The following is a 24497-nucleotide window of genomic DNA, read 5'->3' as shown; positions in this document are numbered from 1 at the left end:
GTTACCTTAGCCTTGCTAAGGGAACACCTCCGTCTCCGAGCCGTCCCTGTGCTCTGTACAGGGTAGTACTGCTCTGCTGTGGCTGTAAAACAATTAGCCAAACACTTCCCATTTGCATTTAGTTTCTATTCCATACGTGTCTGTCCCCTGTGTTTTTTCTCTCTCAAACCGTTCCTTTAAAAAAGAAATGTGTTGGAGATGTGAAAAATAAAAATAAGGAAGTAGAGTTGAGAGGAAGAAGAGCCAGGTGGTTAAGCCTATGAACTCTTTTTTTTTTTTTTTTTTTTTTTTTTACAGGCAGAGTGGACAGTGAGAGAGACAGAGAGAAAGGTCTTCCTTTGCCATTGGTTCACCCTCTAATGCCCGCCACGGCTGGTGCGCTGCGGCCGGCGCACCACGCTGATCTGATGGCAGGAGCCAGGTACTTCTCCTGGTCTCCCATGGGGTGCAGGGCCCAAGCACTTGGGCCATCCTCCACTGCACTCCTGGGCCACAGCAGAGAGCTGGCCTGGAAGAGGAGCAACCAGGACAGAATCTGGCGCCCCGACCGGGACTAGAACCCGGTGTGCCGGCGCTGCAAGGCAGAGGATTAGCCTAGTGAGCCTTGGCGCTGGCCCAGCCTATGAACTCTTGAACCAAACCACTCAGCGTTGCCACTTCCCTGGGGGTGTGGCTTGGGGCACGGATGTAATTCCTGTCTTCAGTTGTGTCCTCAATCAGCAGTGTGGCCTTATGGGATCTTGTAAAGATGGCCCGACTCTCGATGGAAAGTGCTCAGAACACTGCCTGGGATGTAGTAAGCAAGTGCTTGATAACTATTGACTATCATTATTTCTGTGGAACAAAAGCGAACAATTTAGCACTATTGTAAAGTGAAAAAAGTAACACCGTCATACACTTGCAGAGCACCTTCATCTCTCCAGCTCTCATTGTGGAACTGATGCTGGGAACATCCAGGCATTTATGAATGAAGAGAATTGTGGTCATGGGTTGCACGATGCACTCTCCTTATGTCTCCAGTCCTGTGGTGGCAGCAGCAAGCACTCCATCTCTGCTCCGGGGACATGTAGAAATGTTGATGCTACAATTGTCACACTCCATTGTATGCGGAATCTAGATTTACTTGTTGCCTATCACCCGCAGTTAAGCTGTGAATTCCTTGAAGGAAAGATTCCTGTTTAATTTCTCTCAGATTTTTAGCAAAGGGGTTGGCAAGAAGTAAATGCTCAATAGATGTTGGCTGCAAGAACATAGTAGGAAAGATGTGCGTACATGACCAATAAAATAATGTGATATTGGGGCCAGCACTGTGGCGTAGTAGGTAAAGCTACCGCATGCAGTGCTGGCATCCCGTATGGGTGCTGGTTCAAGTCCCAGCTACTCCACTTCTAATCTAGCTCTCTGCTGTGGCCTGGGAAAATAGTAGAAGATGGCCCAAGTGCTTGGGCCCCTGCACCCACACAGTAGATCTGGTTCCTGGCTTCGGATCAGTGCAGCTCCAGCCATTGCAGCCATTTGGGGGAGTGAACCAGTGGGTGGAAGACCTCTCTCTGTCTCTGTCTCTGCCTCTGCCTCTCTGTAACTCCGCCTTTCAAATAAATAAATAAATCTTAAAAAAATGTGATATTTAGCATAAAAGAGGCTCAAATCAAGTACGATTATAACTCCAAAAGGAGAGATCACCTCTTGGTAGGAAAAGGCCATAGAACAGAATGGTTAAATCTGTGAACTTGAGAGTCAGACAGTGATTCTGAGGCCTGACTTTGTCATGTGTGAGCTTATGTGATGATGTAGGGATATAACTTAAATTTCTTGAAACCACAATTGAAGCCATGTTGTCCTTATCAGTGGAGGAGGGTGGAAGTCACTGGGAGGACCAAGTGAAATCATGCGTGTAAAGTGTCAGGCTCCCATTATGAGTTTGCAGAGTGGCTAAATGTCATCAGCTCACCATGCTCATTGTCGTCATCAGCGTCAACGTCACTGTGACGGAGGCACTGCTCTCCGGATAGGCAGACCTGGAGAAGAGCACTGGCCAACCAGAAGGTACGAACTCAGGCTCTGTGGGTGTCGGGGGCTCACGGCCCACCGGGAGGGCACATGGCTCCATGTGCTTGCTACGCTGGTCAGTTGCAGGAGAGTAAGGGGTGAGGAAGTTGGGGAGTGGGCCTTCAGTGTCAACCTGAAAAACGTAGCCCTCCTTTGCAGGCCATTCTGAGACTTTACAGGAGTCTACAGAGAATGGTGACTGTGCAGAGGCAGCTGAAGGAGGGGTGTCCTGGCTGTGTTGAGGGCTGGACTGGGGAGGGTGAGGGGTGATGGGAGCAGGTACAGCTCTTCTAACCTGTCCATGGCGAAGTTGAGGCCCCTGTCTGGGATGGTGATGTGGAACGGGGAGAGGGAATGAGCATGTGGGACCATGGGAAGAAGGGACTGAGAGATTTGTATGTATTCGGCTGGATCTGAGAGACAGAGTGAGGTGGCAGACCAATGGGGATTTACCAAACTGGAGAGCCATGGGCATGGTGCTACCAGCCCAAAGAAAGCAGGCACAGGAGAGTTCAGTGTTAGGGGCGAGGTAAGATTGCCTTGGCCTTGCTGAGTTTGAAATGTGGTGGGACATCCAGCTAGGGGGTGATAGCCAAGAGACCCTTGAGAAGTGACCTCAGAGCTCAGACAGGGATGTAGAAGTCACCTGTGCAGGGGCAATAGCTACAGGCATGAAGCTGGATCTCTAAGAGGGGTGAGAGTACATAGAAAAAAAGTTCAGGGATTCATTCTCGGATCAGCGCCTCTCACGGCTGAAGGGAGGGAGAGAAAAAGCTGTGAGGATGGAAGAGGAAGGGAGGTGAAGGACACACCATCAGAGAAGCCCAGAGCAGAGCGAGTTTCAAGGAGGGCAGAAGCGCTCCAAGGGATCACAAGCTGCAGAGAAGTTCAGAGAGAGAGAAGGCGACGTGACAGCTGGGTTTGGCCTTGGGAAATTGACGACTTAGGAGACAACACGTGGAGGATGAAACGAGGTCTCAGATGCAGAGGCAGGAAGTGGCGTGGGACAGAACGGAGGTACTGAGAACACACTGTTGGTTCCAAAAGTTCAGGAATGGAGGGACAGAGAGGTGGCAGTGGCTCAGGGTGCGAGCAGAACTGTGCTTGTGACGGACCACCACCACTCACCAATGCTCCTTCAGAGACCTTCATTTGCCTGTACTTCAAGCAACAGAAGGCAACCCTGGCGGGAGGCAGCCAGGGGAGGGACTGCGGAGCAAACTGGGTTGAGAGGCTACAGCCGTTCTACGGGGATGGAACATGTTATCAGCACGAGCGAGGGAGCATCTGTCTTACCAGAGACAGCTCATTTATCATGCATCAGCAGAAGGAGAGCGAAACGAGAAACTCGCCTTTCCCACTCAGGGAAACAAAGCTTGATCCACGTGCTGGAAAGAAAGGAATAAAAACACAAACAAACAAAAAACAACAAGAAACCCAAAAACAAGTGTGCAATGTCTTCCTTCCTTTGACTCTGCCACCCACAGGGATTTTAGGACAAGGCTGGGTGTGTGTCCTCGGAACCCTTGGACGATGCCATCCACACGCCCAAGCCTAGGGGCCTCCTACCTGCACGGTGCTTCTCATTTTATAAAAAGCTCTCTGGATCTCTTTTATCCCCGCGGAATCCCGGTGAGATACTCCTCTTCTCTGTTTCACAAGGGATGGAGCGGAGGATCAGAAAGAGTGGAAGAGATTTCCCCTGAACTACACAGCCAGGAAGCGGCACAGCCCTGCACTCCCCCTCCCCCCCACCCCTTGCAGGCTTTCAAATACCACCCACAGGGTCTTCATGGGCGACACTCTAGCCACCGTGTGACCAATCAAAGCATGGCAGGACTCTCATCACCCTGGTTTGGGGGCCCTCTAATGCTATCAATAGAGCCTGAACCGACACTGCTGTGGGGCGCTTTTATCAGGTCACGGCTTCCACAGAACAGTGTCCAGTACAGGGCTGAGCTATTTTTCCTCTGCTCCCTTCTCACCCACATCCTAAAGAGCCCTGGGGCAGGAGTTCTGAGCACTGTGTTTCCTGGCTTCCAACTTCTGTCTGCATCAATCAGGCTCTGAAATGCACTGACATGGCCTCAATGCTTACACCTGCTCCAAAAGGCCAGGAGGCAGGAGAGGGACTCCCTCCCCTCCCCTCCCCTCCGCCCCTCCCCTCCCCTCCTTCCTTCTTTTGGTTTTAGTAGGAAGAGGACCAGAGCTGGGGGCTGAAGGGCTCAGTCCCGCTCTAGGACCTTGGTTATATTTATACCACTCAACACCCCGAGCACCAGACTCCTGATCTGAAAAATGAGGATAATAATAGCTGCTTTGTCAGCCTGCTGTAAGGATCCAATGAAACACTTGTGAAAGGAGAGCTGTGTGCGGGGCTCCGTCTCCTGCTGCAGCCCCCTTGAAATTCTCCGTTGTTTTCGAAGGAGTCAGGTGTTTTCCTTTTGCACAGCCTGTCTTTCCTGGATGGACTCGGCCAGGTCACTGAACCATCCTGAGCTCCACCTAGCTGGGCTGCGAGGACTGTCCTCAATGCTTCCTTTACTTCACCTATTAGCAAACTTCAGCGCAGCAGAGCGGTCGGTCCCTCCGCCTTGAATCATTTTTCCCATGTGGCTTCCAGGTCGCCACCCTTTTCTGGTTTTCCTCTGCCTCACTGGCTGCTGCGTTGCTGTTTTCTGCCCAGCATGGAGCTCCTGCCCATCTCCAAGCCTGCTCCTCCCAGCCCTCCTTGTGCGCAATCTAACTCCATCCTTCCAGTTGCTCGTACCAAACTCTTGACTCCTTAGTTCTTACCCACATCTGATTTGTAAGTCCCTCCAGCATCTGACCCCTGCCCCACCAGCACCTTCCTCCAAAGCCTTCATCGTCTCCACCTGGACCACTGCAAGAGCCCTCTGATGTTCCCCCTGCTTCCACCTCTGCCTGCATCCTGCACAGGGAGTGGACTGCTCCTTGCAACGTGTAAGCCGGACACATCACTCCCCTGTTCTCCACACCATGACTGTCCCAGGGTAGAAATCCTGACAAGGGCAACAGGCTCCTTCCCCGGACCCATCTCCCTCCCTCGTCCTGTCCTCAGGCCATTCCTTCGATGGTGCTCTCTGCCTGGAATCGCCCCTTTCTCCCCTGCCCCCGCCCCCAGTAATGCTCACCAGTCACCCCATCCGTCAAGCCTTCCCTGACTGCGCCACTTAAAATAGCAGCCACCACCGACCTCCCCCTCACTCTTTATCCTATCGCTCCTGGCTCGGCTTTTCTCCAAAGCACCTGTCACCATCTGAGACATTAATATTTTATTGAGTGGCTTATTGTTTCCTTCACCCCCATTAAAACGTAAGCCCCGTGGGGGCAGGGACTGCCTTGTAACGGCTGTGTCTCCCGCACAGAGGAGCGTGTTGGGAACAGAATGAGTGACAGTCAGAAGAGCTCTGGGACAGAGGATGGCATGCCCGTTGCTAAGTCACAGCAGCATCAGCCACTCCGAGAGCACCAGTCCTTTCCCAGGCTGCACATGCAGGACACTGGCCTTGCACGTGGGGAGGGAAGGCATGTGCAGGGACTCCTGTGGGTCAAGCCTCCCCCAAGAGTGCACTGTAGGGATAGAGCGGTGACTCGGGAGCGGTAGCTGCCCTCTGGGAGTTTGTAATTTAGAGGGGAGTTCCGTGCATAGATGCAAATAACTCTAGAGCAAGGCAGCATTTTAAACAATATCTGCTCCTTTGTGCCCAGCATCTCTCGTTCAGTCTGGTAAAGACTCAAGTTTTCTACAGAGAGAAGAGGCCGTGGCCCATGGCCTTAAAGTGACTCTGGGGCTATGTCTGTCCCAAATTCCCGCGCCCGCCTGCTTATCATGGCAGAGACACCTTGCCCAACTTCCAATCTAGTTTGTTCCATGATGTCTATGCTCGCCTCTCCACCCAATATTGCTTTCAATTGACTGTTAACTTGAAACCCCACCCTCTTAGGAGTTCCTCCACACTGCGCTCCAGATACAGGGCAGGTGGAGCAGGAGTGGAATCAACTTAGAATGGTTGTCACAGGTCGCAAGGAACCTGAAGACTGTGTCTGTGCAATGAAGATGCACCTGCCAGCTCCCAGACGAGCCTGCAGTGCCTGGAGCACAGAGCCTTGCTTAGCAGGTGGCCACAGGGCATTCAAGGAAGTTTTCTGGCTCAAGGGCTCTCTCCCTGGCTCAAGGTCACTGAGTGACAGGAGAATGACAACAAGGAACTCAAACTCTGTAATTCTCTCTACTCAGAGCACGTTGTTAACCCTGCAGTCTCCCAGCTGGGAGACCGGGGTGGGGTTCCTGGCTCCTGGCTTCAGCCTTGCCCAGCCCCGGCTGCCCGTGCAGATGACGTCAAGTGTCCCTTTCTCGCTGAACCATGATCTGCGGGGCCTCCCTGCTGCCTGACCAGGGTGGGTGGCCATGGGGAGAAAGCCTGGTTCCTTTGATTTCTCTTTAATTCCTGGAACATAACATGGTCATTTTTGGTTGTTTTGAGAAATCCTTTCTGATCTTGCACTGGGGTGGATTTCACTAGTCATCTTCAATCACCTGTCTGTGGCTGGGTGAGCAAAAAAGGGCACAAATATGCTCTGAATTCCTAATTTGGCTCCGTAGGTCTATTATCCAAGTCACAGCATAAACTTCAAGGCTTTACATTATTTTGCAACAGAGTAAGGTGAAAAAAAAGTCACAGAGAAGAAATCCACGTAAGATTAATTTCACACACGAGTGTGGCACTCTGCACAATCTTCACAACCATTACTCAAATTTCCACATTCACGAGAACTCGTATGCAGTAGGCAAGACAGCAGTTATTTACTGGTTTTGTTAATGGGGGAAGAGAGTCACAAAGAAGGGCCGTAACTCAGCCCAGCCACTTAACTACATGGAAGCAACACCCTGCCTTCCTTCTACAGGCGGCCACCTCCATCTGTCAAAAGGGACCCCTCCCCCGCCCCCACCACAGCCTGGTTTGGCACAGTCTTGAGGACAGAAGGCATTTGGCATCCTAGAAAGGAATCCATACACTTCCTGGCGGATGCAACCCAATGGCTGCGGTCCTGGGGGCTGTGCGGTGGCCGGCTGTGGCCCAGGGCTCCCTGTGTGCTGGAGGGCGAGGGCTCGGCCCAGCCATTTCCCCTCCTCACACCTGGGCAGTGCGATAAAGAAAGCAAGAATTAGCCGCAGCTGTGGTCCAGCCAGATAACGCTCTAGGCGGGAAGTCAAGTGACAAGCGGGCTTGTGTGCGTGTTTTTTTTTTTTTTTCTTCAGTAAGTGTTAGTTGCTCTTGGTGTTTTAAAAAAGCTTTTAGGCTGCTGGTGGAAGTCAGACCAAATACCAGGACGGCAGTGCAGCAAGATGGATTTGGGAAAGGGCGGATGTCATTCGAAGCCCCATGAGACACCTGACACTCACCGAGGAGAGACCAAGTCTCCAGGTAACGCAAGGGACCTTCACGGGGTGGCTGTGGGTAGGACGGGGCTATGGGCACCTTCCTCTTCCTGCTGGGTCTGGCATAAAGGGGCCATCATTGAGCCTCTTCCTATACTCTTGTGTGGTAAGATTCTAGTGAGCCAGAGGAACTTAAGGTAGCAATAAATGAATTCTTAATATGACATGCACATGAATGAAAGCTAATACTCAACACATGAATGAAAGCTAATACTCAACTTGTAGCAGGACAAGAACGGCCAGCGCTCCTTGGATGGCGTAAGTCTGGTGTAATTTTTCCGGAGGTATTGGCGGTCGGTGGTGAGAACCATGGTAGTGCTTGCTCTTCTGAACCACTGAGCTCTCAGCCCTTGGATCTGTCCTAAAGCAGTGTTTCTCAAAGGGTTTGCCCAAACTCTGGGCCTAGAATGGTGTTTTAGAACTTTTTGTTCCTTGGCATTCTGATTAGCGTTTAATTTAGAATAAAAATTTGAAACACATAAGGCTAAATATACAGGCTTACAAAACAAAAAATTGTACTAAGATCAGCTATTAAAATAAAAATATTGTGTTGGACTGGTGTTGTGGTATAGAGGGTTGAGCTGCTGCCTGTGACGCCGACATCCCCTGAGAGCTCTGGTTCATGTCCTGGCTGCTCCACTTCTGATCCAGCTCCCTGCTAATGCACCGGGGATACCAGCACAAGACGGCCCAAGTGCTTGGGCCCCTGCAAGAGACCTGGGTGAAGCTCCCAGCAAGGGCCATTGGAGCCATCTGGGGAGTGAACCAGTGGATGGAAGATCAATTTCTCTCTCTCTCTCTCCCTCTCTCCTTGTAACTCTGCCTTTCAAATAAATAAATCTTTTTAAAAATATATTATGATAGAATAATACAAAGGGGCTTCAAAAGTTCACGGACAATGGAATTACAAGATATTGTACATGTTCCGTGATCTTTGTGAAGACTCTTGTATTTGTTCTTATTTATAATTGCACTAAATAATAAGATGAAGTGGTGGGTCTACTAATCATAGTATTAAATCAAATAAATCATCCAGTAAGTGATATCTTAAGGTATCTGCAACCACTGTAATGTGATAAGAAAAAAAAATCTGTGATTTCCTTTGGTGTCAAAGTTGTCACCCAGTGCTAAAACCACCGTGATTTGTTAGCTGTGTTCATCACGGAAGAAAATTGGTAAAAAGTTGGTAAAATAAGTTTCACTTTCTCCCTTAAGAATGAGTGGAGCCACCCACAGGGCTCGTTCTATGCTCTGGGCGTCCCAGGGCAGGTCTGCAGCACACCACAGACTCTGGAAGTTCTACTCACAGACCCATTAACTCTCCTCAACCCTGGGCGGCAGCAGAGGCTTTTGCATAGCTCCCTTGCTATTCCCAAGGACTTGGAGAAACACTGTGCTAAGGCAGAGAAATCCGAAATGAAAAAAAAAAAATAACAGGATGCAAAGAGTAGACTCGCTGTAGTACTGTTACACAAGGCAGAAAACAACTGGCGACAGCCTAGATGCTCAGTACAAGTGGAGCGGCTGGTGGATGAGGAAAAGGCAGCTAGGCCAAGTATCATGCATCATTGAACTTGAGATTGTGAACATTGTATTGTGGGAACGTGAGGTTGAGAAAGGTAAAGTTGTGGCATGCTCTCTTACAACTCTGAACAGGATAGGGCCTGGTTGGAATGAGGACTAAACATGAAAACAGGTTATCATGATCCGGTAGAACACGCCTGATCTTTCCAAGTACTTGTTCCACAGATAAAATTTATTTTGAAGAAATGCACATGTTAATAGCACGTGCCATGTCTGAATAGGTCTCTGACGTTTTGAACAAAACATTTATGTATTTATTCAAAAGAGTGACAGAGAAAGAGTCAGAGATCTTCCATCTGCTGGTTCACTCCCCAAATGCTCACAGGAGCCGGGGCTGGACCAGGCCAAGGCCAAGGAACTCCATCCTGGTCTCCCACTTGAGTGGCAGGGGTTAAGTACTGGAACCTTCATCTGCTGCTTCCCAGGCACATCAGCAGGGAGCTGGATGGGAGGCAGAGCAGCCAGGGCTTGAACTGGTGCTCCGCTACGGCAGGGAAGAAGCCCAGGCAGTGGCTCGCCTTGGTGTGCCACAATGCCTAGTCCACCTCTGAGTTTTTCATTCAAAGATGTTGTCTGGTTGTCTGCCCCAGGCTCACTGTAGTGCTTCAAGGATAACGAAAACATGGCCGTTGTCCTCAAAACTCTAGGAGAAAAACCCAGCACAGGGAATTCTGCCACTCTGCCACTGATGCCACAGCTCATCATGTTCTCCTATGTTCTTATCCCACAGAAGTCACTGGAACCTGGATTTTGCGAAACAGAGAACAACTCCGGAAAAGAAAAGTGGAAGCACAGGAGAAGCAGACTTTGCAATGGCTGCTGGGGTATGGTCGCCACCAGGGAGAGGGAACGGACCCTTACGGAGCAAATGTGGCACGTCCAGTAGTTCAGGACACTGGCTTGCACTGCATCTCATCTTTTCCACACTCCTGAAAATTGGCCACTGTTATCTCTGTTTTATGAGAAAGGCAAACTAAGTCTCCAATAGATGAAATCTCTCGCCTAAAGCCACACAGCACAGTGGTGGGAACAGAAACTTTAGGCCAGGTGTCTTCTAATTAAAGCACTGGGCAGCTGTCTTACACTGCACAGAGCTCTGGGGTTTCACTACTCTGGACGTCTGGATACACAAGCATCTTGGTGTTGGGTGTGGGAGATATCCTAGAGGAAGCTCCCAAGAGCCTTCTCCAAGTTTCCCATTAGTAAAATCCTTTGTTCAATGAGTGTGATTAACTCTCTGCAGAGTAAACCAAAATGTGGGCTGTATGTGAGTGGCGAAGAATTTGGGAGTTCCGAACTCTCGGACTCATGGCGTGGAGCACAGGAGCATGAGTGTAAATCAGGTAGCATCTAATTGCTTCCATTTAGAATATGACTGTGACAACAGGGGCCTTGCTTGCTCACAGAGGGAAAAGGGGAAGGCGCAGCATCAAAGACCAGCATTCATTTCAGCTGGAGTTTTCCACCCTGGTGCTATTGATGTCACGGGGAGGCTAGCGGTTTGTCGTGGGACGCTCAGTAGCACTTGCTGGCCTCTAGATGCCCATAGCATCTCTCCACCTCCCACCCTAGTGTGGCAGCCAGAACGTCTCCTGACACTGTCAGGTGTCTTCTCGGGTGTGGTGGGGAGGAGAGAAGCGAATCTCGCCCAGTTGAGAACCAGTGACGTCAGCGCAGCACTCTTCCTGCAAAAGGGCTTTCTCACTCTTCCCTGTCCCACTCCGGGACTGTCTGCTCTGCTCCATCAGCCGTGTCTAGAACACCACTTGGCTTATGAGTGATTGGTAGGTGGGAGAATGATGCCAGGCCAACGTGGAAGCTGTGGGTTCATGTGTTTTCCTAGGAAAAAGGAGCCGGAATAGTGGGACGAGAATTTAAACCTTTGGCAGGAAAGGAAAAAGCCTTCAGGCAGGATCCTCTCCAGCCTGCATCCGGGGCTCCCCCGACCCAGAGAAGCGCAGCACCCGCCTTGCCAAGCTCTCCACCAAGTGGCAGCTGGCACTTCCTCTTGCGCTCCCTCGGGTGGCTCAGCGCTCTGGTCTCAGCGTCCGCAAGCCTGCAGTGATGCTGGCTCTTCTGCATTTTTCACTCTCCTCTGAGCCGCCTCCAGCCTCAGCGAGCTGCCTGCCTAGGCCCTCTGCGGTTCCAACGGCTGTTTGCATAGGGGTTTGAGTCTTGCCCCAGGCATCTGTGCTTGGGTCCTGGGGTAGGTGAAGATGAACCAGTGAGCTTCCATAACTCCACACCCGCTAAGCAACCTTCTGGCCAAGACCTGGCTTCCCTAGTGCTTGCCTACAGGAAAAGAGTGCGCTCATTTGCCTGCCCAATGATTCTCTACTGTGTGGCTCTGTTTTTCTCATGGTTGATTTAGGTTTCTCCCTCCAAGCCTGGTTGATGAGCTCTGCCCCTGGTGCATGGAGCTGGTCTCGGTGTCCTGCCAGCATTAGTTTGCTAAGCTTATGGGCTGAGGAATTCACTAACTGATGGCACCTTGGTGAGGCCACTGGCTGCACTTGCTCTGGTGGCACTGGGGAGGGTGCCCTCTCTTCTCACCTCAAAATAGCCTATGCAGTGAAACCCTAGTAGTTTCAGAGAGAAGTGGTGGAGTGCCAGCAAAAAGAGCCTTGTTCTTAGAGCCAGAATGAACTGGATTTGAAGCCTGGCTCCCCTATTGCCTACCCATTGACCTTGGCCAAGTTACTCAACTCCTCTGTGCCTTAGTTTTGGCATCTGCAAAATGGAGATAATAGTATCTCCTGTGTAGGTGGGGAAGATCATTTGAGCTATCAGAAGAAGTAGTACTTGAAGTGTCGTATTTGACACATAGGAAGCACTTGTGTTCCCCATGCTAATATTAGAGGTATGCTTTTATGCCATATTTGAATAATTTATTCATGTAAGTCATGTGTAATTCTTAGACCCACCACGTGAAGTTGGGCAGATGTTATTTGCCTCTCTATACTTATAAATGAGCCATGGCAAGGGGAGGCCAAGTGCCCACAATCTTGAGAGAGTGCATACTCAAGCTTAGGTCATAAACATATACATATACGTGTGTGTGTGTGTGTGCGCGCGCGCTTTATTTATTTATTTGAAAAGTAGAGTTACAGAGAGGCAGAGGCAGAGAGAGAGTGAGAAAGAGAAAGTCTTCCATCCGTTGCTTTACTCCTCAAATGTCCGCAATAGCTGGAGCTGGGCATATCCAAAACCAGGAGCCAGGAGCTTCACCCAGGCCTCTCATGTGGACCATCTTCTCTGCTTTCCCAGGCCACAGCAGAGAGCTGGATCCCACTGGGACTTGAACCAGTACCCAAATGGGATGCTGGCCCTGCAGACGGCAGCTTTACCTGCTATGCCACAGCACTGCCTGGTAGTCAAAAAACTACCAGGGAAGACATGGGCCATTAGATCTCATAGAGAGATCTACATAACTAATTATTTAGTGTTTAATATCTAGAGGGAAAAATAAGTGTTTTCTGAAGAACTCAACTCTCATCTTTTTTTTTGGTAAGCTGGCAATAAGAACTTGGTCATTTATCTCTTGTTACCTTAGTTACTTTGAGTAATAGTTCACAGTGCTGAGTGCATACTCATCATCTTCATATTTCCTGTTTCTCTTCAGCTCTCTTTTTAAAAAGATGTATTTATTTGAAAGGCAGAGTTACAGAGAGAGGGACAGACGGAGAAGGAGAGAAAGTGATCTTCCATCTGCTGGTTCACTCCCAAAATGGCTGCAATGGCTAGGACTGGGCCAGGCTGAATCCAGAAACCTGGAACTCCATCCGGGTCTCCCAAGTGGACAGCAGGGGATCAAGGAGTTGGGCCACCTTCCACTCCTTCTCCCAGAACCATTAGCTGGGAGCTGGATCAGAAGTGGAGAAGCTGGGACACAAACCGGAGCCCATATAGGATTCCAGTGACACAGATGTTGCAGCTTTATCCTCAGTGCCACAATGCTGGCCCCTCAATTTTTAAAATATTTATTTATTTATTTGTAAGGTGGAGTTACAGAGAGAGGGTATGTATGAAATAGAGAGAGAGACAGACAGACAGACAGAGTTCTGGTTCACTTCCCAAATACTGCAACAACTGCGGCTTCCCAAGCCAAAGTTAGGAGCCAAGAGTTTCAACCGAGTCTCCCACATGCGTAACAGGCACTTGGGCCATCTTCTGCTGCTTTCCCAGCTGCGTTAGCAGGAAGCTGGATCTCATGTGGAGCAGCCGGGATTCGAAACTGGGCTCTTATGGGGTGTTGGCATCACAGGTAGTAGCTTAACCCACTGTGCAACAACACCAGCTTTTTTTTTTTTTTCACTTTTTTTAAAAAAATTTTTATTTATTTGAAAGTCAGAGTTACACAGAGAGAAGAGAGGCAGAGAGAGAGAGAGGTCCTCCATCCAATGGTTCACTCCCCAATTTGCCGCAACGGCTGGAGCTGTGCCGATCCGAAGCCAGGAGCCAGGAACTTCCTCCAGGTCTCGCACATGGGTGCAGGGGCCCAAGGACTTGGGCCATCTTCTACTGCCTTCCCAGGCCATAGCAGAGAGCTGGATTGAAAGAAGAGCAGCTGGATCTTGAACCGGCGCCCATATGGGATGGCAGCACTTCAGGCCAGGGTCCTGTCTTCAATTTTTAGTATTTATTTTTTACTGTCTTCTCACATACATATCTTTTTGATATTGACTTCAAACTGGTTTTGGCAAGGTACTCTTTTAAAAAACTTTCTGAGTATGCAAAATTTTTAAGCACAAAAAGTAGAACAAGATACACATGCTTTAAGTGTGCAGGCATGGTGAGCACTATTAAAGGTAGTCGACATACTGATTGTGTCTCCAAAGAATGTCTAGCTTTTGAAAAATATGGCTTCTTCAGAAACGGCTGCAGGACGAGGCGGCCTATGGGCCTTGCCTTCAGCTTGGTCCTCACACTGCTCAGCACAGGTGTGTTAAGAGGGAGAACTTTCCAGTCCTGTGGTCTGTTAGAGAAAGCTCCCTGGAGCAGGTAGCACAGAACAGCATTTCAATAGGGTTAGACGAATGATGAAAGGCTTATTTATAGTCCCTTCCTCCCACCCCCCGGCCCATCTGTATTAGCCATCTGTATTTGGTTATATTTGCAGTGCCTAACAATTTGTCATTGGCTGCAACTTCCTTGCAATCCTTTTATCTCCTAGATCTTTTGTCTATTAAGTAGGAGTAGGTAGAACATGGCCTCTTGTGTCTTTCCATGGGGCTCCAGCAGTGCTGCAGCTTTGGACTCAGCTTACAGTGTGTACTGTAGCTACTGTGCATTCTTTGTACAAGATACTGTATTAGATAAGCAAGACACGGTGAGGGTATTTCAGAAAGTTTGTGTAAAGTGGAATTCTGAATCTATTTTGGCACACAAAAAAAGAAATCTATGCCTGTAAGGGATCTTCAGAAAGTTCACGGGAAATGTGTATTATGAAAAAACTGCATGACTTTCAAAGTTTTTTACACCAAAATAAGCTTACCTTTCAGTTCCATTTTCCATGACCTTTCTGTGACCTTTCTGAAGTGCCCTCTTATGTCATACATGCAGCCAATGCAACCTGCATGGATGAGGAGCCATGTCTGGGCTGCAGGTCCAGAAATCCATGGGGTCAGTTTACCCAGGGAATAGTGGGCGAATTCACACGGACTAAACCCAAAGAGGCCAGTGTGGAAGCCAGAATGCCAATTTATTAATCTGTAATGGGAGTAATCCGTTTTCCATAACCAAACTGTAAGTAGGAGGGCACTCCAAGAAAGTTCATGGTGGTGGGTGTTTGGCACAGCAGTCAAGTTGCTGCTTGGGATGCAACCATATCCCATTCTGGAGTGCCTAGGTTCAAGTCCCATCTCCGCTTCCAGCTAATGGACACCCCGGGAGGCAGTAGATGATCGCTCAAATACCAGGGTTCCCGGTGCCCATGTAGGGGAGCTGGATGGAGATCTGGGCTCCTGGCTTCAGCCTGGCCCAGCCCTGACTCTTGCATGCGTTTTGGGAATGAAGCAGTGGAAGGAAGATCTCTCTCTCTCTCTCTGTCTCTCTGACTTTGAAAAAAAAAAAGTTTGTGGAAAAAGGGAATTAAGGGACTGGTGTTGTGATGCAACAGGTTAGGCTACTGCTTGCAACGCTGCCATCCCGTATCAGAGTGCCGGTTTGAGTCTTGGCCGCTCTGCTTCTGATCCGGCTTCCTGCTAATGTGCTTGGGGAGGGGAAGGCAGTGGCAGATGACCCAGGTGCTTGGATTCTTGCTGCCCATGTGGGAGAACAGGATGGAGTTCCCGCCTCCTTGTTTCAGCCTGGTCCCAACCTGGGTGTTGTGGCCACTTGGGGAGTAAACTAGCAAACAGAGGATCTCTCTTTCTCGCTCTGTCTCTCTCCTTGTTTAACTGTTGTTCTGGCTTTCAAATAAATACATAAATTGGGGCTGGTGCTGTGGTGTAGTGGGTAAAGCTGCTGCCTGCAGTGCCGGCATCCCATATGGGCACCGGTTCAAGTCCTGGCTGCTCCATGTCTGATCCAGCTCTCTGCTATGGCATGGGAAAGCAGTGGAAAATAACCCAAGTCCTTGGGCCCCTGCACCCACATGGGAGACCCAGAAGAAACTCCTGGCTCCTGGCTTGGGATTGGCGCAGCTCCGGCCATTGTGGCCAATTGGGGAGTGAACCAGCAGATGGAAGACCTCTCTCTCAGCCTCTCTATGTCTCTCTGTGTGACTTTGATTTTCAAATGAATAAATAAATCTTAAAAAAATAAACAGATAAATCTTAAAAAATAACAAAAAACTGGAATTGAAAGATAATTTTATTTGCTGCAAAAGTGTTTTTGAAATTCACACAGTTTTTTCATTGTATGCATTTTTCATGACATTTTTGAAATGCCCTCCTATATGTTGTTACACACACACACACACAAAACTTCACACTTTCTGGAAGGTTCCTGGAGAGCCAGGCGTTAGCGCCACCATGTTCTGGGGTGCATTTGTCGTCCTAACAATTGAGAATGCCTAGCCCTGCTCCTTTGTTTTACAAACAAGGAGACTGCAGCCCAAAGAGATCAGGGACTTGTCCAGGGTTGCCCAACAAGGCTGTTCAGTACAAGCATTTATTTGAATTCTGTAGCCCCATTGCTGACAATCCTATTTCTGATCTCTCCACAGAGAACAGAAAAAACGCAAGTGGCAGAGTACAGGGAAAAGAAATCAAAGAGGCAGAAAGAGACAACAAAATACTAAACAGAAAGGGGAGCCTCAGGTAGAAGCAATGGAGAAAGCACTGATACCCAAAGAGAAAGAACCGGAGCTTCCTGGAGGCGTGACGGCCTCTCCCCAAGCGGCCTCCCCACAGCAAGTTATGCCTGAGGAGGGTTTTCCTGAAATATGCCAAGAAAGCACAATGGCCCAGGAAAACCCTTTCAAGTACCAAGAAGTAGTGGTACAAAGCCAGCCTTCTGACACCTGCCACGATACAGCCGCCCCTGAAGACGCTTCTCCCCAAATGTGCCCAGAAACAGCTGGACTTCAGCACCACCCTTTCGCAGTGCACCAAGATGTGGCCGAGCCTGAAGACTCTCCTAACGTGTGCCCAGAAAGAGCTGTACTTCAAGTCCACCCTTTCACAGTGCGCCAAGATGTGGCTGAGCCTGAAGACTCTCCTAACGTGTGCCCAGAAAGAGCTGTACTTCAGGTCCACCCTTTCACAGAGCACCAAGATGTGGCCGATCCTGAAGACTCTCCTAACATGTGCCCAGAAAGAGCTGTACTTCAGGTCCACCCTTTCACAGAGCACCAAGATGTGGCCGATCCTGAAGACTCTCCTAACATGTGCCCAGAAAGAGCTGTACTTCAGGTCCACCCTTTCACAGAGCACCAAGATGTGGCCGGGCCTGAAGATCTGTCTCCTGGAACGTGCCAAGAGGCAGTCACACCCCAGACTCTTCCTCCTGCACCATCCGAAGGCAGAGCCAGCCTGGAAGGGTGCGCTCCTGAAGCACCCCCCACACCAGATGTGCCCCAGGGCTCTGCCCCTGACACGCACCCCCAAACAGCTGGAGAGCAGTTTGATTCTGAACCAGATCAAGGGATCCCCGACACGGAAGGCTTCTTCCCTACAGCACAGGAGGTAGCTGTGCCCAAAGACCTTTCTACAAAAACACACCAAGGAACAGTGGAACCTGAATATTTTTCTCATAAAACCTGTAAAGAAATTGCTGGGCCTAACACCCCCTTACATGAAACAATCCAAGAAGTACCTGCTTCTGCCATAGATCAAGAACCACCTGGCCTGGCAAAATCTTCACCTGAAGTGTATCAAGAACCACCGGAACCTGCAGAATATTCACCTGAACCAGAGCAGGAACCACCGGAACCTGCAGAATATTCACCTGAACCGGAGCAAGAACCACCAGAACCTGCAGAATACTCACCCGCTATAGACCAAGAAACACCTGGGCCTGAAGACCTGTCTACTAAGACCTACAGAAATAAGGATGTGCCTAAAGAATGCTTTCTAGAACCAAACCAAGAAACAGGTGGGCCCGGCGCTCAGGCTCCTGGGGTATACCAGGAAGATGCTACGGAAGTTTACGCTTTTCCTCAAGGTAGGGCTGTTCACAGATCTCCCTCAGTGATTCGCGGTCTCCTTTGGGGATCCCTCGTTATCTCAATGGATACTATGATATTGGTTAGTTTCAAGTATGAAATATTTTTTATGCAACCAACATCCTACTTGGAATATATCCAAAAAGTTAGGAGAAAACAATTAAAAATGCAAACATGCACAGTAGGTACTAGGATATGTACTTTCCATTTTGAGAAATTACAGTCATTGAAATGAACCTTTAATAAAGGATGAATTTGGACAAAATATTTTAAAGGACAGTTAAGTGTAGATTAACAAGGAAGCGTGATGAATGAAGTTTTCCTGGGAAATGTGATTTTCTTGATAAACCAAAGGCAAGTAAATTAGGGGGACAAGGTACCAAAGGAAGCACAAAGGTGTAAAACGTTGTCTTATTACTAGGGAAGTCATACTTGTGGGATTTGTCAAGTTTACCAAAACCCCTTTCTATTTCAATATATGTTCTTGGAAGGTTTTTTTTTTTAAGATTTATTTATTTATTTGAAAGTCAGAGTTACACAGAGTGAGAGGAGAGGCAGAGAGAGAGAGAGAGAAGAGAGAGAGAGAGGTCTTCCATCCGATGGTTTACTCCCCAGATGGCCGCAACAGCTGGAGCTGTGCTGATCCGAAGCCAGGAGCCAGGAGCTTCTTCCGGGTCTCCCACGCAGGTGCAGGGGACCAAGGACTTGGGCCATCTTCTACTGCTTTCCCAGGCCATAGCAGAGAGCTGGATCAGAAGAAGAGCAGCTGGGTCTCGAACTGGTACCCATATGGGATGCCGGTGTTTCAAGCCAGGGCTTTAACCCGTTGTGCTATAGTGCCAGCCCCGTTTTTTTTTTTTTTTTTTTTTTCCTTAAGCATAGCATTTTGAAAATAAGGTGACCCCTCTTTAAGTTGCCTTGCATCAGAGACCTGAGAACCTTGCTTTTCTTTGTTCAATACTGTGGACAGCTAAGAAGTGGGCTGAGCCTATCAGATCATGGTTACCTAAGAAATTGTTTCCTAAAGAAATCCCTTTAGTAGCTTCTTGGCTTTTCCTCCTCAAAGCTGAGAACAACAGAAACATGGTGTGTGTTGGCCTCCAAGTCACATTGTATTCGAGGAATACTTAAATGAAATAAATTATTGTAAAAAGCAGACAAACTTGGGGACAAGTATTTGGCGCAGCAGTTGGGCCCCTGCTTGGCGCACCCACGTCCCATATCCGAGAGCCTGAAGCAAGTCCCAGCTCCTCTGTTTCCCATACAGCTTCCTGCTAGGGCGAACCTGGGAGGCAGCACGCGATGGCTCAAGTCCTTGTGTCCCTGACCCCAACATGGGAGATCTGGATGGAGCTCCTGGCTCCTGGCTTTGGCTATTGTGGGCATTTAGTGAATGAATCAGCAGATGAAAGAGCTCTCTTCTCTCTGTTTCTTTGCCTTTCTGAAAAAAGAAGGAAAAGAAAAGAAAAATTAAAAGAAAGACTACGTGTACAACTGGAGACCCTGCTGGAGAAGCAGCTGTCATGGACACAGTGCCCTGATTTCTAGCAGTGTCCGTCTGAACCCAGCATGGTTCTTATGGGAACTTACTTAGTGCTCATTTTATTTTTGGTTTTGTCTAATCAAACAAATAGGACTATCTATCTTTGCTGATCATAAATGTTCATTACGATAAACTAAAGTGATGCAAAAGTGTACATAGGGTAGAAGCCCCCTGTAATGGCATCTCCCGTTTCCAATCCCCATGTTAAGGTTTTTTATTTATTTATTTATTTTTATGTTTGACAGGCAGAGTGGACAGTGAGAGAGAGAGAGACAGGGAGAAAGGTCTTCCTTTTGCTGTTGGTTCACCCTCCAATGGCCGCTGCGGCCGGCGCATTGTGCTGATCCAAAGCCAGGAGCTTTTCCTGGTCTCCCATGCAGGTGCAGGGCCCAAGCACTTGGGCCATCCTCCACTGCACTCCTGGGCCACAGCAGAGAGCTGGCCTGGAAGAGGGGCAACCGGGACAGAATCCGGTGCCCTGACTGGGACTAGAACCCCGTGTGCCGGCGCCGCAAGGCAGAGGATTAGCCTATTGAGCCACGGCGCCGGCCAAGGTTTTGTTTTAACAAATGAGATATTCTTTTGTGTAACTTTTAAAAGTTTATAACATATACAAATGTTGTAGTCATCTTTGTGACTTTTAAAAAAAGATTTATTTATTTGAAAGTCAGATTTTTTATTTTTTTTTTTTATTTGACAGGTAGAGTCATAGACAGTGAGAGAGACACAGAGAGAAAGGTCTTCCTTCCATTGGTTCACCCCCCAAATGGCTGCTACAGCTGGTGCTGCACCAATTCGAAGCCAGGAGCCAGGTGCTTCTTCCTGGTCTCCCATGTGGGTACAGGGGCCCAAGCACTTGGGCCATCCTCCATTGCCCTCCTGGGCCACAGCAGAGAGTTGGACTGGAAGAGGAGCCACCGGGACTAGAACCCAGTGCCCATATGGGATGCCGGCGCCACAGGTGGAGGATTAGCCAACTGAGCCACGGCGGGCCCCAAATATTTTATCTAATTTTTAAAATTCAATCCTTATTAGATCAATACAATATCCTCATGTCATGTGTATGTGTGTGTGTATATATATATATATATATATATATATCATATATGGAAACGGAGGCACTGCAAGTTAAGTTTGTCAGATTATTTCCTTTAGCTCAATCCCTGGAAGCCAAATGGCTGGGTCAGAGGGTGCTGCACGTAAGGCCTGGGTATGTTCAGTTAGACGAGGCTCCAGATATATAGCGATCACATAGCCCAGGAGTCTATAACCACTGTTCGTCCTCCACACGCCTGGCAGCACTGCACTTGAGGGGCATTTTAAAAGCTTTGTATCTCTGCTAGGTTAAAGGAGAAATCCACCCAATTGTTTAAATTTACACTTTTTTGATTTATGCTACTAGGCATCTTTTCCATGGATTTGAATGTTTTTTGAGGATTTCCTGTTTGAAGACTTGTCCCATGTAAAATTTGTGATATTTTCCATCAGTTTTGAAAATTCTCTTGAAAAATCGCTTTTGAAACTTTACCCAAGCATATATTGCAAATATTTTTTCAGTTGTTGTTTATGATTTAGTTATGTTTAGAGTGGGTTTTGCCACATGGGATTTTAATTTTTAGATAGTGAAAATTTCAATCTTTCCCTCTATGGCTTCTGGATTCTATGTCCTACCTAGAACCCTAAGATGAGAAAAACACTATTATTTCTGTATCATTTTATCCTTTAAATCTCTAATCCATCTGCAGTTTGCTTTTGTGTACGGTGTGAGGCACAGTATTCCCCCTCCCAAACGGATGGGCAACTGTCTCAATGACATGCATTGAATCTAGTTTTGTGTTTTATTTGCTTTTACAGAAACGAAAGAAAAATCCAAAGAAGTAGCAGCAGAAATAGCAGCAACGCCAAGCATCTCTCAAGAGATTCGTCCAGAAAATGACATCTATAGCTATGTTTTGTTTTAACAATACTCAACGATAAAGTTGCAGTCCAGTGGAACAGTCACCTGAATATTTTGTGTGATTTTTCTCAAAATATTGTAGCCATTTCTATATTTTAATTTACCCCTTTTCCATATCTGACCATAGCTTAAAGAGATAACTAACTTTTTTTTTTAGCTCCTCCGCATAGACAATCTCTGGCTTTGTGCATGTGTGTGTGTGTGTGTGTGTGTGTGTTTATATGTGTGTGTATGAATGGTGGGTGGGTAGAGGTAGGAAGAGACAACTAAGGGAAGGGAAAGGACTGAATCATTGTGTTTTTTTTTTTTTTTCCCCTCTGAGAACAAGCATTTATTTAATTCTTAAGAGCAGGTAAGTGAGTAAGTCTGAAAACTTAAAATTTGGGGAGTTTACCGTTTTCTTGTATACTTTACTCAGTTATTAATGTAACAATAACATTAGGCTATAGTTGGCTCTTTTAGTTAAGAATTCTCATTCTGGGGCTCCTGAAAAGATATTTTGGAGGGATGAAAAAATGGAGTTTACTTTTGTATTTGAACTTTGATTTCTTATTTTTACCTTTTAAATATTGCATATGTGCAAAATGTACATTAAATCATTATTACATGTTTACCTGTGTGGACAGCATCATGTCAAACATGGGGGCAGGTGAGCAGGCCTACACAGCACATGGCCCTTGCCCACGAGCAGTTAATCTGTACTCATGGGGGAATAAAGCGGACAATGAATAATTGTGAAAGAAAATAGCACATGCTAGTGCCATCTGAACAGTAGATGTATTAGCAGAAATGCTCACTTCTTGCTGGAATGACCTAGAGAATTCCACGTGAGGGAAGCCTTGCAAGATGGAGAGGATTGGTGTAGGTGAGGGCGACAGCAGCATTGCTGTATGTGACACAGAGAAGGGGCGTGTTCAAGACATGCTCAAGAGAACTGCACGTTAACCACAGTCAATGCTGTGTGCCTATGGAATAGCAGGCATGCATGCTATGAGTTTTTTAGTGGACAGCTGATCTATTATAGAATGCAGAGAATTTTGCACACCCAGCAAAGAAGTGTATCACTTGTTAGGCAACAGGGAACTAAGGAAGACTTTGGAATGATGGAGTGGCAGTTTTAGTATTTGAGGATATTCATCTGGTGATAACGGACAAGATGAACTGAGAATGGCAAGAGACTGGGGACCGAGTGTGTGTGTGGTGGTGGTGGTGGGGGGGACAGGAAACACAACTGTTTAGGAGAGGAGGGCATCTGAAAACCTCCCCTGCTATTTTGCTTGTTTGCAGTTTTCTTTCTGCTACTGCAGAGGACTGAAAAGAAAGGTTTTTGCAAATCAAGGTTCATTCAGCAATTACCCAAGCTCCCCGCCGCAGGCTTTGTGCTAGGTCCTAGGCAACACTAAAGAACAAGACAGGAACCCAGTTCCTCCGGCACTTGGGGTACAGAGCAGGCGTTCTCTCAACCCTCACAGCACAATAGAAGCACAGGGGAGGATTTTGAAAATATGGAAGCCTGGATACTTCCCCTGGGAACTTTTTTTCATTTTAAAATTTATTCATTTAAAAGGCCAACTCAAACAGACCACATATGTCCCATCCACTGAGTCGTTCCCCAAATGCCTGCAATGTGTAACAGCTGGGGCTGGCCAGGGCCAGGCTGGCACAGGGAATCAGGAATGCAATCCAGGTCTCCCACGTGGGTGGCGGGAATTCAATGACTCTCACTCTGCTTTAGCAAGAACCCTGGAGGCAGGAACCAGAGCAGGGCATCAAACCCAGGTACTTTGATGTGGGACTCATGGCATCTTAACTGCTAGACTAAACACACGCCCCCCCCCCCCCCAATCATCCATCTCTATTTTCATGTCATTTGAAAGGCAGAGAGACAGAGATATTCCATCTGCTGGTCCATGCCCTCAAATGCCTGCAATAGCCAGAGCTGGGCCAGGCTGAAGCCAATAGCCAGGAACTCCCACGTAGGAGGCAGGGACCCCAGTACTTGAGCCGTCATCTGCTGACCTCCTGCGGAACAACATGAGTGAGCTGGGTAGGAAGCAGAGTAGCTGAGACTCCAAAGCAGCTGCTCCAATATGGGCATCCCAAGCAGCAACTTACCCGCCATGCCAAACACCCACCCCCTAATAGTCCATCTTTGGAACACTTCCTGTCTTCATTTCATCTGCCAGAATGGGTTAGAGAAAGTCAACTGGAATCTCAAGTTCTATCAGTGCTGTGTGAAGATGAACTCAGTCCAGGGAACTAAGATCCAAGGGCTGCGGAAGGAGCTGGCAGAGGAATGTAGTCTATTCCCTCTGCCTTTAAGGGTCCTTCTGCTTGCTCCCTGTGCACACGCAACCTCTGCTCTCGCTGTTCTCATTCAAGCACCAATGTGCAGCTAAATTTTTTTTTCTTTTTTAGTGATCTTGGCTTAGAACTTTGAGGTCCCAGTCAGAATTAAAGTTCTGCTAGAATCCATTTAGGGCTGGGTGGTGCTGCCCTCTTGGAAGTTCATGAGCTCTGTTTACATCCAAAATGATGTGTGAGAGGTGCCAGGGGTTAATTCTAATAAGCATTCTTCACCTAAAAGAATCACTTTTCTGAGAAGTGTTTTTCAAAGTACTGCAGGCTAAGGACCACCTGTTTGAGAGTCATTTAGCTCTTTATAGATTTACTTATTTATTTGAAAGAATGAGAAAGAGGGAGAGAGACAGCGATATCTTCCACCTGCTGGTTCACCTCCCCCAAATGGCTGCAAAATCGCGGGCTGAGCCAGACGGAAGCCAGGATCTTCATCCAGGTCTCCTATGTGGGTGGCAGGGGCCCAAGTATTTGGGCCATCTTCTGCTGCTTTCCCAGGATCATTAGCAGGAAGCTGGATCAGAAGCAGAGCAGCCAGGTTTCCAGCCAGCATTTGGATATAGGATGCTAGGGTCCACAAGTAGTGGCTTAACCTACTGTGCCACAACACAACTCCCTAGTTTTGTTTTCAAAAGGCATATTCCTAGGTCTTAGCTCCAGAGAAAGGGTTAAGTTCTACAAACTAGAAATAATCAGGGGTTGGCATTGTGGCATGTGGTTAAAGCCACTGCCTGCAATGCTGGCATCTCTTATGGGCAGCAGTTCGTGTCCTGGCTGCTCCACTTCCAATCTAACTCCCTGCTAACGGCACAGGAAAACCAGCACAGGATGGCCCAAGTGTTTGGGCTTCTGCATCCATGTGAGAGACCCAGATGAAGCTCCTGGCTCCTGGCTTCCACTTGGCCCAGTGCTGCCTATTGAGACCATCTGGGGA

The 24497-nt window shown here is 48.1% G+C and overlaps 1 protein-coding gene across 3 annotated transcripts in view; it reads left to right on the top strand.

Annotated features, from left to right (window-relative positions):
- The window catches only part of HEMGN (hemogen), a 62745-nt gene extending 40929 nt beyond the window's left edge, over positions 1 to 21816 (top strand). The window contains exons 2-6 of one of the 3 annotated variants that reach the window (XM_089318717.1): positions 1973 to 2046; positions 7367 to 7499; positions 9828 to 9921; positions 16266 to 17704; positions 21103 to 21816. In XM_089318717.1, the coding sequence (XP_089174843.1) occupies positions 7421 to 7499; positions 9828 to 9921; positions 16266 to 17704; positions 21103 to 21209 (1719 nt within the window). In that variant the 5' untranslated portion in view covers positions 1973 to 2046; positions 7367 to 7420 and the 3' untranslated portion in view covers positions 21210 to 21816. Of the gene's footprint in view, positions 1 to 1972; positions 2047 to 7327; positions 7500 to 9827; positions 9922 to 16265; positions 17705 to 21102 lie in introns of those variants that run through there. The other 2 variants (XM_089318725.1, XM_089318723.1) reach the window with 2 other exon arrangements.
- The last annotated feature ends 2681 nt before the right edge of the window (positions 21817 to 24497 follow it).

Source organism: Oryctolagus cuniculus, chromosome 1 (assembly GCF_051225735.1).
Source record: "Oryctolagus cuniculus isolate XC-2025 breed Fujian yellow rabbit chromosome 1, ASM5122573v1, whole genome shotgun sequence".
Classification (NCBI taxonomy): Eukaryota; Metazoa; Chordata; class Mammalia; order Lagomorpha; family Leporidae; genus Oryctolagus; species Oryctolagus cuniculus.
The sequence above is the reverse complement of the archived record's forward strand: the minus strand, read 5'-3'. Positions and strand labels throughout refer to the sequence as shown.